General features: G+C 36.3%; 1 protein-coding gene across 1 annotated transcript; it reads left to right on the top strand.

The window, feature by feature from the left end:
• The first annotated feature begins 1,866 nt into the window (after positions 1 to 1,866).
• On the top strand, positions 1,867 to 3,436 carry LOC124722647. The gene is made up of 6 exons (XM_047247793.1): positions 1,867 to 1,897; positions 1,944 to 2,039; positions 2,173 to 2,272; positions 2,546 to 2,634; positions 2,749 to 3,248; positions 3,407 to 3,436. The coding sequence occupies exons 1-6, from the start codon at positions 1,867 to 1,869 to the stop codon at positions 3,434 to 3,436; spliced, it is 846 nt and encodes a 281-aa protein (XP_047103749.1).
• The last annotated feature ends 10,741 nt before the right edge of the window (positions 3,437 to 14,177 follow it).

Here is a 14,177-nt window from a genome sequence, read left to right as displayed (position 1 = left end):
TTTTGTATAACATACAATTAGAACTGCACATGCTCATTACTCATAAGTTAGAATTTTTCTCCTTCAAGATTGCAGGATAGGAAAATTTATTTTTCTTATGATCTGTTACTTCAAAAATTGGCAACTTGGCAAATAAACATGCATCGTCCAAATAGCTAGAATAAATATAAATCGAAGAAAAGTGAAGTGATATGGCGATGACTAATTTGTTACCCTATATTCCATAATCAGACACGAAAGAAGTGGTACATGGAAATTATGACAGATGTTGAGTGTCAGTTCTTTGAACAGAACAACCGCAGTCCTGTGAATTAATATATTTTGACTAGCATTAGAACCCAACGCTGGTTGGCTGTGTATTTATGACATTATTATGATACTCCATCTACTTATTCTTCCTCTCTCCATTGTCTTCCGTTCCACTCTTTGACTGTTTCACCTGCGTCTGTAGTGAAATTTGTCACGAAATTAAATTTCACACGGCTCAATTCCTATGACTTCATCTCCTGAACAGAAATATAATTTTCCATTTATGTGCAGTGGAATATCAGGAAATTGTCTGTGAAGTGCGTTGCAAACAAAGTTAGTACACGGACAGCAACAGTCAGTTTCATGTAATCATTCTTTGCAGGCTGGATCGAAACATGTCCGACAGTAGAATAAGACTGCCTCGCAGTGAATGTAGGAAAAGACGGCTGATGAAGGAAGATGACGATAAGAAGCAAAAGGATGCACTACAACGATATTTCAAGCCAAAGAGAGAACGACCCAACAGCAGTGGGGTGGAAAAATAGATCTTGAAATTACAGATCCTAGTGGACGTACTGCAGCTACATCTTTATCTTCGAGACATGACCAGAAAGTTGACGAACACAGTACTGCGACCACTGCATACAGTAGCAATGCTGACGGTGGGTTATCCACAACATGTTCAACAGACCTTGTCTGGACTCAAGATCTGCTTCGTGATGAAAGCTTCACGATTGAAACATTAGGCAGAACAGAAATTAGGCAACCCGATTCATAAAATACCTGACGAACATCAGCCAAGGTACTCACCACAGGAAAAGGGATTTAAGGCGAGCCTAAACTGAAAGACACAAGTGACTCATATCCCGGAAGATGGCTGGAAATTATTACCGACTGCATTCGAACGACTTTGGTCATGCGAGGTCCCCCAAGCGCATTAGGGGAACTGAAGAATGTCCTAAAACCGTGGACAACTTGAGTTTCAGCCCTGTGCACTACAGCTATTCTTTGAAGAATTTAGAAGAAGCAGATAGACATTGGTTGGTGTACTCAAAGAGCAAGCTTTTTTGTTGCAAGCTTATTTCGTCATCTACAGTAAAAATTGCAAAGAACGGTATATGCTACTGGTGGAACCTTACATCATATCGCGAAAGTCAAAGGAAGTCTACCGAGCATTTGAATTCACATAAAAAGTGGATCGTGTTTTCCGAGGGACTGCCGAAGCCCATCATCAAAGGCTTCTGAATACTGAAGGCGAACATTGGAAAAATATTCTTGAGCACTTAATAGCAGTAATTCATTTCCTGGGTCAGCACTGTCTGCCTTTGAGAGGAAGTACAGATACACTCTTTCAGCTTGACAACAGAAACTTCTTGAAACTTGTTGAATTATTCGGAAAGTTCGACACTGTGATGATGGAGCACCTGCACAGGACAAAGCAAGGTGAGAACAAGGGTCATCATTATCTTGGAAAAGAAACAAAGAATCAAATAATTCATCTTATTGGATCATCTATAACCAACAACATTCTATTAATGATGAAATCTGCAAAGTATTACAGTATAATTCCAGACTGCACACAAGATATTTCAAAAGTTGAGAATTGACAGTTGTGGTATGTTTCGTCCAGGAGACAAGACTCCACGGGGTATATGATGTCCAAATTTGTGAGCATTTCCTGGGATTTCTTCCAGTGCCTGATTCTTTATGCTCCACTTTGATGCAAGTCGTACTCAAGTTCTTGGAAGATAAAAAAATCCTATTGTGTAATATGAGAGGGCAAGAAAGAAGTTTGATCTCCAGAAATGAATTTCAGATATGAACAAGAAATCATTTTATGTACCATGTAGGAGCCACTCATTGAACCCTGATGTAAATGATGCCGCTAGTCTTCTAAATATGCTGTTTCCATGTTTTCGACAGTGAAAAGCTTGTATGTCTTCTTCTCATCCTCCGTTCGACATTGGGATGTCTTGAAGAAGTATCTGCTTAACCTCTCGCTGAAGCCACTGAACGATACTAGGTGAGAAAGTACCATCGCTGAGGTTTCAAATTGGAGACGTTTTTGATGCACTGGTTCAGATATCAGAAAAATTCAATGGCATGACCGCTCACGAAATAACGTCACTTGTGCATCAAATAAAAAATTACTCCTTTCTCACTTCTCTGGTAATCTGATATGACATTGTGCTTCACATCAGTGCAGTCGGTAAGACCATCCAGACGACCACTGACATAAATGTTTCTGAGAGCATGGAAATGCTTGAAATACGAAAGCATAAAATGAGACCTGCAGAACAGAAGAAAAGTTTGTGTCTTTCTTGATGGATTCTAAGGATTTGGCTAAAGAATTACAGCTAGAAGATTTGACATTACCATGGATAAGTGTTTCTCGGTGATGAAGTAAGAAGCCAATACACTTTACCTATGAAGGAAGGGATGAGACAATAGATGACCCAACAAAACGAAATAAGATTGAATTCTACTATTATCTTTAAGATACAGTAATCACATCTTTGGATGAGAGATTCAGTCAACTGAAAGCTCATTTTGATTATTTTGATTTTCTCTACGACATTGACGAGCTGAAGAATACAGCTCCTGACAGCCTGGACACAAAGTGTAGAAACCTCACATCGATTTTGCAAGATCATGAGTCAAGCGACATTGATGCATTGGAGTTGAGAGATAACCTAAAAGTGCTTTCAACATTGTTGAAACCTGGAATAGGTCCAAAAGAGATTCTGAAGTTTATGGGAAGACATAATTTTTGCCCGAATGTTAACACTGCTCTGAGAATTCCCCTAACACTCTCAGTGACAGTTGCGAGTCGAAAGAGGAGTTTCTCAAAACTGAAATTGATAAACACATACCTCCGATCAACCATGAACAAAATTCATTTGAATGATCTTGCAACAATATCAATTGAGAATGAGCTTGTGGAGGACTTACATTACACAGATCATGTGAAAGAGTTTGCAGAAGCAAAAGCTAGGAAGGTTCGATTTGTCTAGTATTTTTTTAAATTTTTGTGTTATGATCAGTGTCTTGGTTATTTACTGTGTTGTTTATTATTTTGTTCAACATTAAATAGTTATTGTAAATATTATTGTTCAAACCAAATTATCATTAAATTGTAAATATATTTTGTTTTCAGTTGAATGCATTATATGTTCATAACCATTGAAAAATGTTTATTTACATTAACTGTAAGTTCAAGCCACACAAGATTAGCAGAGCGGTCTAAGGCGCTGGTGGGGCAGCAGTTTGCTCACCACTTACTCGTACAATTTCACCTTTAGTGATGCTTATAACCTGAGGATGAAACAGCAGTCAGTTGCTACCAGTGATCATCCAAGGACTGTTTCAATGGAGTTTGGTTTTTATACATTATTGCATACTATTTATTACAACAGTTCACACCATCAAAAACTATAGAATTTTGAATGACAGTTTCTTTCTCACAGTCAGATTTGTATGCCTTTACCTTATTGCTTAGCAACTAATTGTATATGGCTCAACAATAAAAGAAGAAAAATTAGTAGTGAAAATCATGACCTCTGCAACTAAGCAATCATCATTTAAGATCTCAATGAAAACACAAAGAAGCACAGGAAATGTTTTATAATTGATAACATAACATACAACATAGACTGTTTACAGCATGTTCATAAACCAACAACTAAAGTCACAGAATCCAGTGCAATATGGTAGAACTGTTGGGAATACTGATAACATAATTGAAATATGCTTCAAAATGTACTCAGTTGTCCCATTTAATGTCTGCACTGTGTTTCATGCACTTCCTTAAGATTCGGAGCACATTACCTTCAGTGCATTCACAAAGTTGTACAACATTAAGTGTGACACGTTACAATATAGATGCATCCTGAGTTGCATATTGCTGGTAATGAACTAGTTTTAAACCATTATTTTTGTTCAGTGCCTACACAGAGTATGGGCCTTCTTATTTTTGGGTATGTATCTGTTAAGTATTGCCTGCAGGTAACCTTTCTGACTATCACATGTTACACTTTCAATTAATAGAAATACCTTGAAACTGTTGCAAAGTCTCTGTTACTTTGTACTCACAGCTTCAGTTCTGATGTTGTTGGCTGCCATAAGGAACTCACAGTTCTAAATTGTTGATATGTTACAATAACATTTTATTGTGAAAGTGTGTGGTGTGAGGTACATTTGAGCTACTGGAAATAGATTTCTTGTTGGCATCATAAATGTTAACAAAAGGTGTGTATTATAGTATTGAAGTATGTTACCCAATGAAATTTACAAACAGAACTTGTAAGTCCTAAGATTGCACAACTTTTTCATGGAATAGAAAACTGTGAGATTCACAAATCACTTATGATCATTTTATATTGTATTGTCTGCTTCAATCAAAAAAATTGTTCAAATGCCTCTGAGCACTATGTGACTTAACATCTGAGGTCATCAGTCCCCCAGAATGTAGAACTACCTAAACCTAACTAACCTAAGGACATCACACACATCCATGCCCAAGGTACGATTCGAACCTGCGACTGAGACAGTCGCACGGTTCCAGACTGAAGTGCCTATAGCCACTTGGCCATGTGCTTCAATCGAAATTATTGTTTCCAAGTTGTGGAAAATGAGCACAACTAAAAGGAAGTGACTTTCTTATACCTTTGTAATTCCTGAGATCATAATATCCTTCTCTTACACTAATGTTGAATAAAGCATGGCAGGAATATGGGACTGACTGTTATTAAGTTAAGTGTATTACAAGGTTGTTAATTAAGACTGATATAGCAAGGAGAATCTCAAATAACAACCATGAATTCAACTTAACTTACGCACAGTAAGTCACTTATACCTACCATGCATTATTCAACATTAGTATGAGAGAAGGATGTTATGATCTCAGGACTTACAAAGGGATAACAAAGTCACTTTATTTAAGCACTGCTCATTTTCCACTACTCTAAAACAATAATTCCGATTGAAGGAGGCAATACATTTTGAATTCATCAGAAGTGATTTATCAATCTCAAAGTTTTTGATTCCTTGAAAATGTGGTGCATTGTTAGTGTTTTTTCAAGATCTGTATTTAAACTTCATGGGGTAAAATGCTTAAAAACTGCTGTCAACAATTGGCCTTTGGTATTACACATATAATATTGCTGTTAAAGTATATGAGATGAGCACAAGATCAGATGCACTGGTTTCACATGTAACTAATGCATTGCATTTCCACAGTACAAGCAGACAGTGTACATGACATTCAGAACTGACTTTGTACTTGTGGGAATGCCAATTATTCAGATGCAGTAGTTACAACAATAACATTTATCAATATACAAAGCAAACAAAAATACTTGCTGCCATTGAAATCACCATCAACTGTATTTTCTTTAAGTGGTGTTATATTCTCCAACACTAACATAATAAAATAGAAATTACTCATTCTTGATTGCAGAGCCAAACTGGATTACACAACAGTCCTCTAACTTGCAAACCCAAGGAATTCACTTCTGGCTAGATACTGTAAGAATTCAACACCATACCACAGTGTGTCAATGGCCTTCCTACATTGGCAACACCAATTCTTGCCAGGTCACCAATGGTTAGCATTGTGAGCCTTGGCCACTAGCTGGATTGGTGATTGCCCGCATCTGTTCAGCACTGTTGGCCAATGGGTTGCCATCAGCCACTGAGGTGCAAGAAGAGAGCTACTTTATTGAGAACTACAGGCTCTAGTCTCATAACAAGGTAGCTGCAATGGGAGCAGTTTGCTCACCACTTTTTGACTACTCATAGGACTTTCAAAAGCTATGGAACATTACTATCTTTTCACATCTGCATTGCTTCAATGATACCAACTTCGCAAAAGGAGTATCAAAGGCAACAATTGTGCCTAACCAGAAATATACATATATAACACTGATGAGTGGAAATACCACTCACATCATAAAATGCTATACATTGCACACGTTACAGGAACTAATAATACTAATAACACACAACATACCTACCTCAAACTATCGTCATCCACAGGAAAAGGTTCTTCTGACAAAGACCATAGTGTACTCCCGGTACTTCAACTCTGACGATTAACTGGGAATGATGTTATTACCTGTAAATACAAATCAATGTGCCATTAACAAAACATATGAGAAGTTTCTTAGTACATGTACTATCCTATAAACAGCACCCTTCACTCACACACTAATTAACTTGTGCATAAATTCATAACAAAAAAGCACAGATTACTAATCAAATACAGAAATGTAAAGACTACATGACCATGGGTCTGAAATTACCCACCATCAAAATGAAAATCTACCCCAAAATAGTAGCATCTTCATTACTATATTTAAATAGTAAACTTATCTAATTTTCATATCATTTGTTTTTGCCACATCACTCTCAAACAACAACTGTGTATCAAACTTAACTTAAATAACAGTAAGTCCCCATTACCAAATATGCCTTATTCAACATTATTGTAAGATAAGGGTGTTATGATCTCAGGACTTACAAAGGGATAACAAAGCCACCTTCTTTTAGTGCTGCTCATTTTCCACAAATCTCAAACAATTATTCTGATTGAAGCATAAATGGTTTATGAATCTCACAGTTTTCTATTTCTTGAAAACCTTGTGCATTATTAGGGTTTCCAAGCTCTGTATTTAAAACTGATGGGGTAAGGTTCACCAAATCTGGTGCCAACAATTGGCTTTTGAAATTACACTTCTAATTTTGCTGATGATGTACGTGAGATGTGCACAAGATCTGATGCACAGGTTTCACATGTAACTTATGCCTTGCCTTTGCACAGTGCACACACAGAGTGTACATAAGATTCAGCACTGACATTGTACTTGCAGGAATGCCAATTACTCAGCTGCATTCCTTAAGGCAGTAACATTTATCAATATAAAAAACACACAAAAATACTTGCTGCCATTGAAATCACCATCAATAGTATTTTCTTTACATGGTTTATTATTCTACAGTCCTAACATAATAGAATTAGGGGTACTCATTCCTGATTGCAGAGCGAAACTGCTTTACAACACAGTCCAATAACTTGCAAACCCAAGGAATTCACTCCTGGCTACAAGCATTATAGAATACAACAGCATACCACAGTGTGCCAATGCCCTTCCTGCAATGGGAACACCAGTTCTTGCCTGGTCACCAGTGTTTAGCATTGTGGTTCTTGGCCACAAGATGGGTTGGTGATTGCCCACATCTGTTCAGCACTGTTGGCAAATGGGTATCAATCAATCATTGAGAGGCCAGAAGGGAGCTACTTCATCGAGAACTAAAGGCTGTAGTTTCATAACTTGATAGTTGCAATTGGAGCAGTTTGCTCACCACATTAACATTCGTTTAACCTTTAGTGATGCTTATAAACTGAGGGTGTAACAGCAGGAGGTAATAAAATATAAAATTAAAAAAATTCAGTTGCTACCAGTGGTACTCCAATGCCTGTTTCAATCCGGTTTGTTTTTATACATTACCACATATAATTTTTGTTACAACAGTGCACATCAATAAAAGCTATATAAACTGGAATGACAATTTCTTTCTCACAGTCACGTTTCTGTGTTATTAACCTTATTGCTTAGCAACTAATTGTATATGAATCCACACTAAAGCAAGACAAATTGGTACTGAGTATCATGACTCCCCCAACTGAGGAATTACCATAAAAGATCTCAAAGAAAACATAAAGAAGCACAGAAAACATTTTGTAATTGATAACATAACATACAGTGTTGATTGTCTACAGTATGTTAATAAACCAACATCTAAAGTCACAAAAACCAGTGCAATGTGGCAGAAATGTTGGGAATACTGAAAACATATTTGAAATCTGTTTCAAAATGTACTCAGCTGCCCCATTTAACGTCTGCACTGTCTAGTATGTACTTCCTCAAAATTCAGAGTACATTACCCTCAGTGCATTTACATAGTTGTATAACTGAACAACGGACAAAGTTAATCCACTATATAACAAGAACAAAGAAACCTACTAGTCCATAGTGCAGTAGTGCATAATTATACCATAGGCTAGATGCCTGGCAATAAAGTTGACTAAAATACAAAGTGTTAACTTAATTACTGTAAGAACATGAAAGCTTTCACAATACAACACACACCTTTTGGTACCATTTATGATACCAACAACAAATCTATTTCCAGTAGCTCAAAAGTACCTCACACCATACAGTTTCACAATAAAATGTTATTGTAACAAAGTTATCCACGTTTCACACTTCGTATTGTAGTGATTAAATTAGAGCAGCTAATGAGTCCACTAGTTAACAATGCAGAGGCCCAATTGAAAGCTAAGAAAATTCTTATCTTACACACTTAATATGGTAAGAAACCGTACAGCCAGCACCACACGAAATACACTTAATCATTTTCGATGGGAGGTCTTCCACCACCTACCCAACAGCTGCAAACTTGGCCCAAGTGCCTGTCATCTGTGCCAACTCATGAATACTTTTTATGTGGTAATACATTTCCAGAATAAAGCAGAGGTGCCAACTGATGGGACTTTGTAGTGCTGTATATTGGTGGTTGACTCCTATGAGGTGTGCATGAAATTGAAGCTGCATAGTTTCAAAAATGCCTCAACAATGTCAGAGACTAGGTTGTGAAGTAGCCACTCAGTCAATGTAAATATTCCAATAAATATTAGTAAATACATTTTTCCTTTCTTTATAGGTCATAAAAACTTTCTGGTTGCAATTTGAATTTACACTGTAAGCAGAAATGAAATTGGATTACATCTCCTGTGGATATAATTTACACATATGAACACCTAAAAAATGTTTGAACTCTGTAACAGTAGGCTCATAAAATAAAATGACAGTACAAATAGAGCCCATTAGCAACAATGTGCAATCCACTATACATCCACAACATACCACATAAAACTTTTTGTGGAGAAATGTTCCCATATAGATACTCACTGTTCTCTATAAGATTACAAATTAAAATGACAAATGAGACCACTTTTTGACTACATCCAGGAATTTTAAAAGCCTTGGAAATTCCTATTTTTTCACATTTACATTACTCCAACACTGCCAACTTCTCAACAGGAGTATCTTGCCTAACCAGAAATATACAGATATAACACTGACGAGTGCCAATACCCCTAACATCAAAAATGCAACGCATTGCACAAGTTACAGTAACTACCAATACTAACATCACACAATGTACCTACCACAAGGAATTGATGTTTGTGGGAAAAGGTACTGCTGACAAAGTCCATGGTGTCCACATAGTACCAGAACTCTGGCGATCCACTGGCAATGATGTCATCAACTGTAAATGCAAATCAATGTGCCATTAGCAAAACGTATGCGAAATTTTGTAGTACATGTACTATTCCATAAGCAGCACCCTTCATTCACACACTCATTAACAACTGCATTACGTACATGACAGAAAAGCACCAATTACTATGCCAATACAGAAACATAAACACAACAGACTATGTAAGAGGGACTCTGTAATTATCCTCAATCAAAATGAGAATCTACCCCAAAAGATTAGTATCCTGATTACTAAATTTAAATAGTAAGCTTATTTAATTCCCATACCATTTGACTTCCTACATCAATCTCAAATAACAACCGTGCATTAAACTTAACTTGAGAAAAGTAAGTCTCATATTCGTACCATGCCTTATTCAATGTTAGTGTAAGATAAAGATGTTATGATCTCAGGACTTACAAAGGGGTGACAAAGTCACTTTCTTTTAGCACTCCACATTTTCCACAATGCTCAAACAATAATTCTGATTGATGCAGGCAATACATTTTAAAATGATCATAAGTGATTTGTGAATCTCATAGTTTTCTATTCCTTGAAAAAGTTGTGCAGTGTGTTTTCAAGCCCTGTATTTAAAATTCATGGGGTAAAATGCTTCAAATCTGCTGTCAACAATTGGCCTTTGGCTTTACACATATAATTTTGCTGATGATGTATTTGAGATGTGCACGAGATCTGATGCACTGGTTTTACATGCTATGTGTGCCTCCCCTATCCAGTGCATGCAGAGAGCGTAGATGACATTCCATACTGGCATTGTACTCGTAGGAATGCCGATTATTCAGCTGCAGTCCTTAAGGCAGTAACATAAATATAAAAAACAAACAAAAATATTTCCTGCCATTGAAATCACTATCAATAGTATTTTCTTTACATGGTTTCTTATTCTGCAGTCCTAAAATAATAAAATAAAGGATACTCATTTCTGGTTGCATAGCAAAATTAGATTCCACAACAGTCCACTCATTTGCAAACCCAAGGCTAGATTCATTATAGAATTCAACTGCATACCTCAGTGTGCCAATGGCCTCCCCACACTGGGAACAATAGTTCTTGCCAGGTATCCAATGTTTAGCATTGTGTACCTGGGCCACTAGCTGAATGGGTGACTGCCCACATCTGTTCAGTGGTGTTAGTAAATGGTGTGAACCCAGTCATTGAGATGAAAAAAGGGAACTACTTCATTGAGAACTACAGGCTCTGGTGCCATAACTTGATAGCTGCTGGAGGAGCACTTTGCTCACAACTTTCACCTACTTTTAACCTTTAGTGATGCTTACAGACTGAGAATGATACAGAAGTTAGGTGCTACTAGTGGTTCTGCAATGCCTGTTTCAATGGAGTTTGTTTTTTTATACATTACCGCATATCATTTTTGTTACAACAGTGCACATCAATAAACGCTATAGAAACTGCAATGACAATTTCTTTCTCAAAGTCACAGTTCTGTATTTTTAACATAATTGCTTACCAACTAAATATATCTGACACTACACTAAGACAATATAAATTAGTACTGAGTATCATGCCTCCTCCAACTGAGCAATCATCATATAAGATCTCAACTAAAACATAAAGAAACACAGGAAACAATAGATAACATACCATATGATGCTGATTGTCTACACTATGTTCATAAAACAACAACTAAAGTCACAAAAACCAGTGCAATGTGGCACAAATGTTGGGAATACTAAAAACATATTTGAAATCTGTTTCGAAATGTTCTCAGCTGACCCATTTAATGTCTGCACTGTGCAGTATGTACTTACTCAAAATGCAGAGTACAATACCCTCAGTGCATTCACAGAGTTATATAACTGAACAACGAATAAAATTAATCCACTATATAACAAGAACAAAGATACCTACTAGTCCATATATGCAGTAGTGCAAAAGAGCTAGATGTCTGGCAATAACATTGAGTAAGACACAAATTGTTATGTCTATAGTTATAAGAACATGAAAGCTTTTCACAATATAGAAGTATTTAAATTGGAAACATATATTATAACAACAAGTAATTTATTTACAGTAGCTTGGAAGTAGCTCACACCATAGACTTTCACAATAAAATGTTATTCTAACATATCAACAGTTACAACATTCATTCAATTCAGAACTGTGAATTTCTTATTGGCAGCTACCAACAACAAAACTGAAACTGTGAGTATAAAGTAAGAGACTTCGCAAACAATTTGCAGGTATTTGTGGTGATAGAAAGTGTATCATGTGATAGCCAGGAAGGGTAACTACAGGCAAAATTTCACAAATACATACACAAAGAATATGAAGGCCAAGACTCTGTGCAGACATTGTAAAAAAGCATTTCAAATTTCAGCTGAATTGATACTGAATTTCATCCCCAACGGAAGTAATTTATACACATTGAATCATAAACCAATCTTGCCCTCACTAACTTTATGCACTAAACACAAGTAATGGTTTAAAACTAGTTCATTACCAGCAATATACAACTCGGGGTGCATCTACCTTGTAACATGTCACACTTCCTATTGTAGTGATTGAAATGAGGCAGTTAATGAGTCCACTAATTAACTGTACAAAGCCTCAATTAAAAGCTATGAAATTTCTTATTGTACACACACTATAATGTAAGACGCCATACAGAAAACACCACTCAAAATTTACTGTATCAGTTTGGATCAGAAATCTCAGACCATCAGCCCTACAGATGCGAACTTGGCCCAAGTGAGTGCCATCTGTTCCATCTCTTGAATTCTTTTTTGCTGCAATAGATCTCCACACCGAAGCAGCAATACATTTCAAAAATGAACATGAGTTGCCATCTGAAGGGACTTTTTGGTGCTAGATGTTGGTAGTTGACTCCTATGAGATGTGCATGCAACTGAAGCTGCACTGTTTCAAAAATGCCTCAACTATGTCGGTGACTATGTTGTGAAGTAGCCAGTGAATCAATGTAAATATTCCACTAAATATTTCTAAATACATTTTTCCTTTCATTATCGATCATCTGGTTGCAACTTGTATTTACATTATCACCTGAAATGAAAGTGAATTACATTCCCTGTGGATGTAATTTACACATATGAACACCTAAAATATTCCTGCACTCTGTAATAGTAGGCTCAGGAAATCGAATGACAATATAATTATAGTCAATTAGCAGCAATGTGCAACCCACGATACATCCACAACATACCATGTTATACCTCTTGCTGAGAAATGTTCTTATATAGATACTCAATGTCCTCTATAAGATTACAAACCACAATATTTACTGACAAATGAGACCTCTTTTCGACTGTACATAGGAATTTTAAAAGTTATGGAACATTCCTATCTTTTCACATCTACATTACTCCAACAATGCCAACTTCTTAACAGGACTATCAAATGCAACAATTGTGCCTAACCAGAATTATATCGATATAACATTGATGAGTGCAAATAGCCCACACATCATAAATTGCAATGCATTGCACAAGTTATAGGAACTACAAATACTAATATCACACAGCATACCTCCTCAAGCAATTGACATCTGTGGGAAAAGGTACTTCTGACAAAGGCCATGGTGTACATCTAGTGCTACAACTCTGACGATCCACTGGGAATGAAGTCAGTACCTGTAAATACAAATCACTGTGTCATTAGCGAAACATGTGAGATTTTTCTTAGTACATGTAATATACCAAAAGCAGCACAATTCACTCACACACTCGTTAGCATCTGCATCACTTTTATGACAGAAAAGCACAAATTACTTTGCAAATATGAAACATAAACACAACGGACTATATAAGAGTGGCACTGAAATTACCCTACATCAAAATGACAGTATACCCCAAAAGGTAAGCATCCTCATTACTAAATTTCAATAGTAAACTCATTTAATTCTCATATAATTTCTTCTTGCTACATCAATCACAAATAACACCATGTATTAAACTTAACTTGAGAACAGTAAGTCACATACCTAACATGCCTTATTCAACATTAGTGTAAGAGAAGAATGTTACGTTCTCAGGACTTACAAAGGGATAACAAAGACAATGTCCATTAGTGCTACTGATTTTCCAAAACTCTCAAACAATAATTTCGATTGAAACAAGCAATACATTTTAAAATGATCATAAGCGATTTATGAATATCACAGTTTTCTATTTCTTGAAAGTGTTGGTCGTTGTTAGTGTTTTCACGCTCTGTGTTTAAAATTCATGGGGTAAATAGATCCACTGAGATGTGCACAAGATATGATGCAATAGTTTATTATGTAACTTATGACTTGCTTTTCCGCAGTGGAAGCAGGGAGTGTACATGAGATTCAGTACTCACATTGCACTTGTAGGATTGAAAATTATTCACTTGCAATCCTTAAGGTAATAACATCTCTTTTATCAATATAAAAAAGAAAGCAAAAATACTTCCTGCCATTGAAATCACCATCAATAGTATTTTCATTACATGGTGTATTATCCTGCAGTCCTAACATAATAAAATGAAAGGTACTCATTCGTGATTGAAGAGCCAAACTAGATTACACAACAGTCCACTAACTTGCAAAACCAAGGAATTCACTCCTAACTAGATGCATAAAAGTA

Source organism: Schistocerca piceifrons, chromosome X (assembly GCF_021461385.2).
Source record: "Schistocerca piceifrons isolate TAMUIC-IGC-003096 chromosome X, iqSchPice1.1, whole genome shotgun sequence".
In the NCBI taxonomy this organism is placed as follows: domain Eukaryota; kingdom Metazoa; phylum Arthropoda; class Insecta; order Orthoptera; family Acrididae; genus Schistocerca; species Schistocerca piceifrons.
The sequence above is the reverse complement of the archived record's forward strand: the minus strand, read 5'-3'. Positions and strand labels throughout refer to the sequence as shown.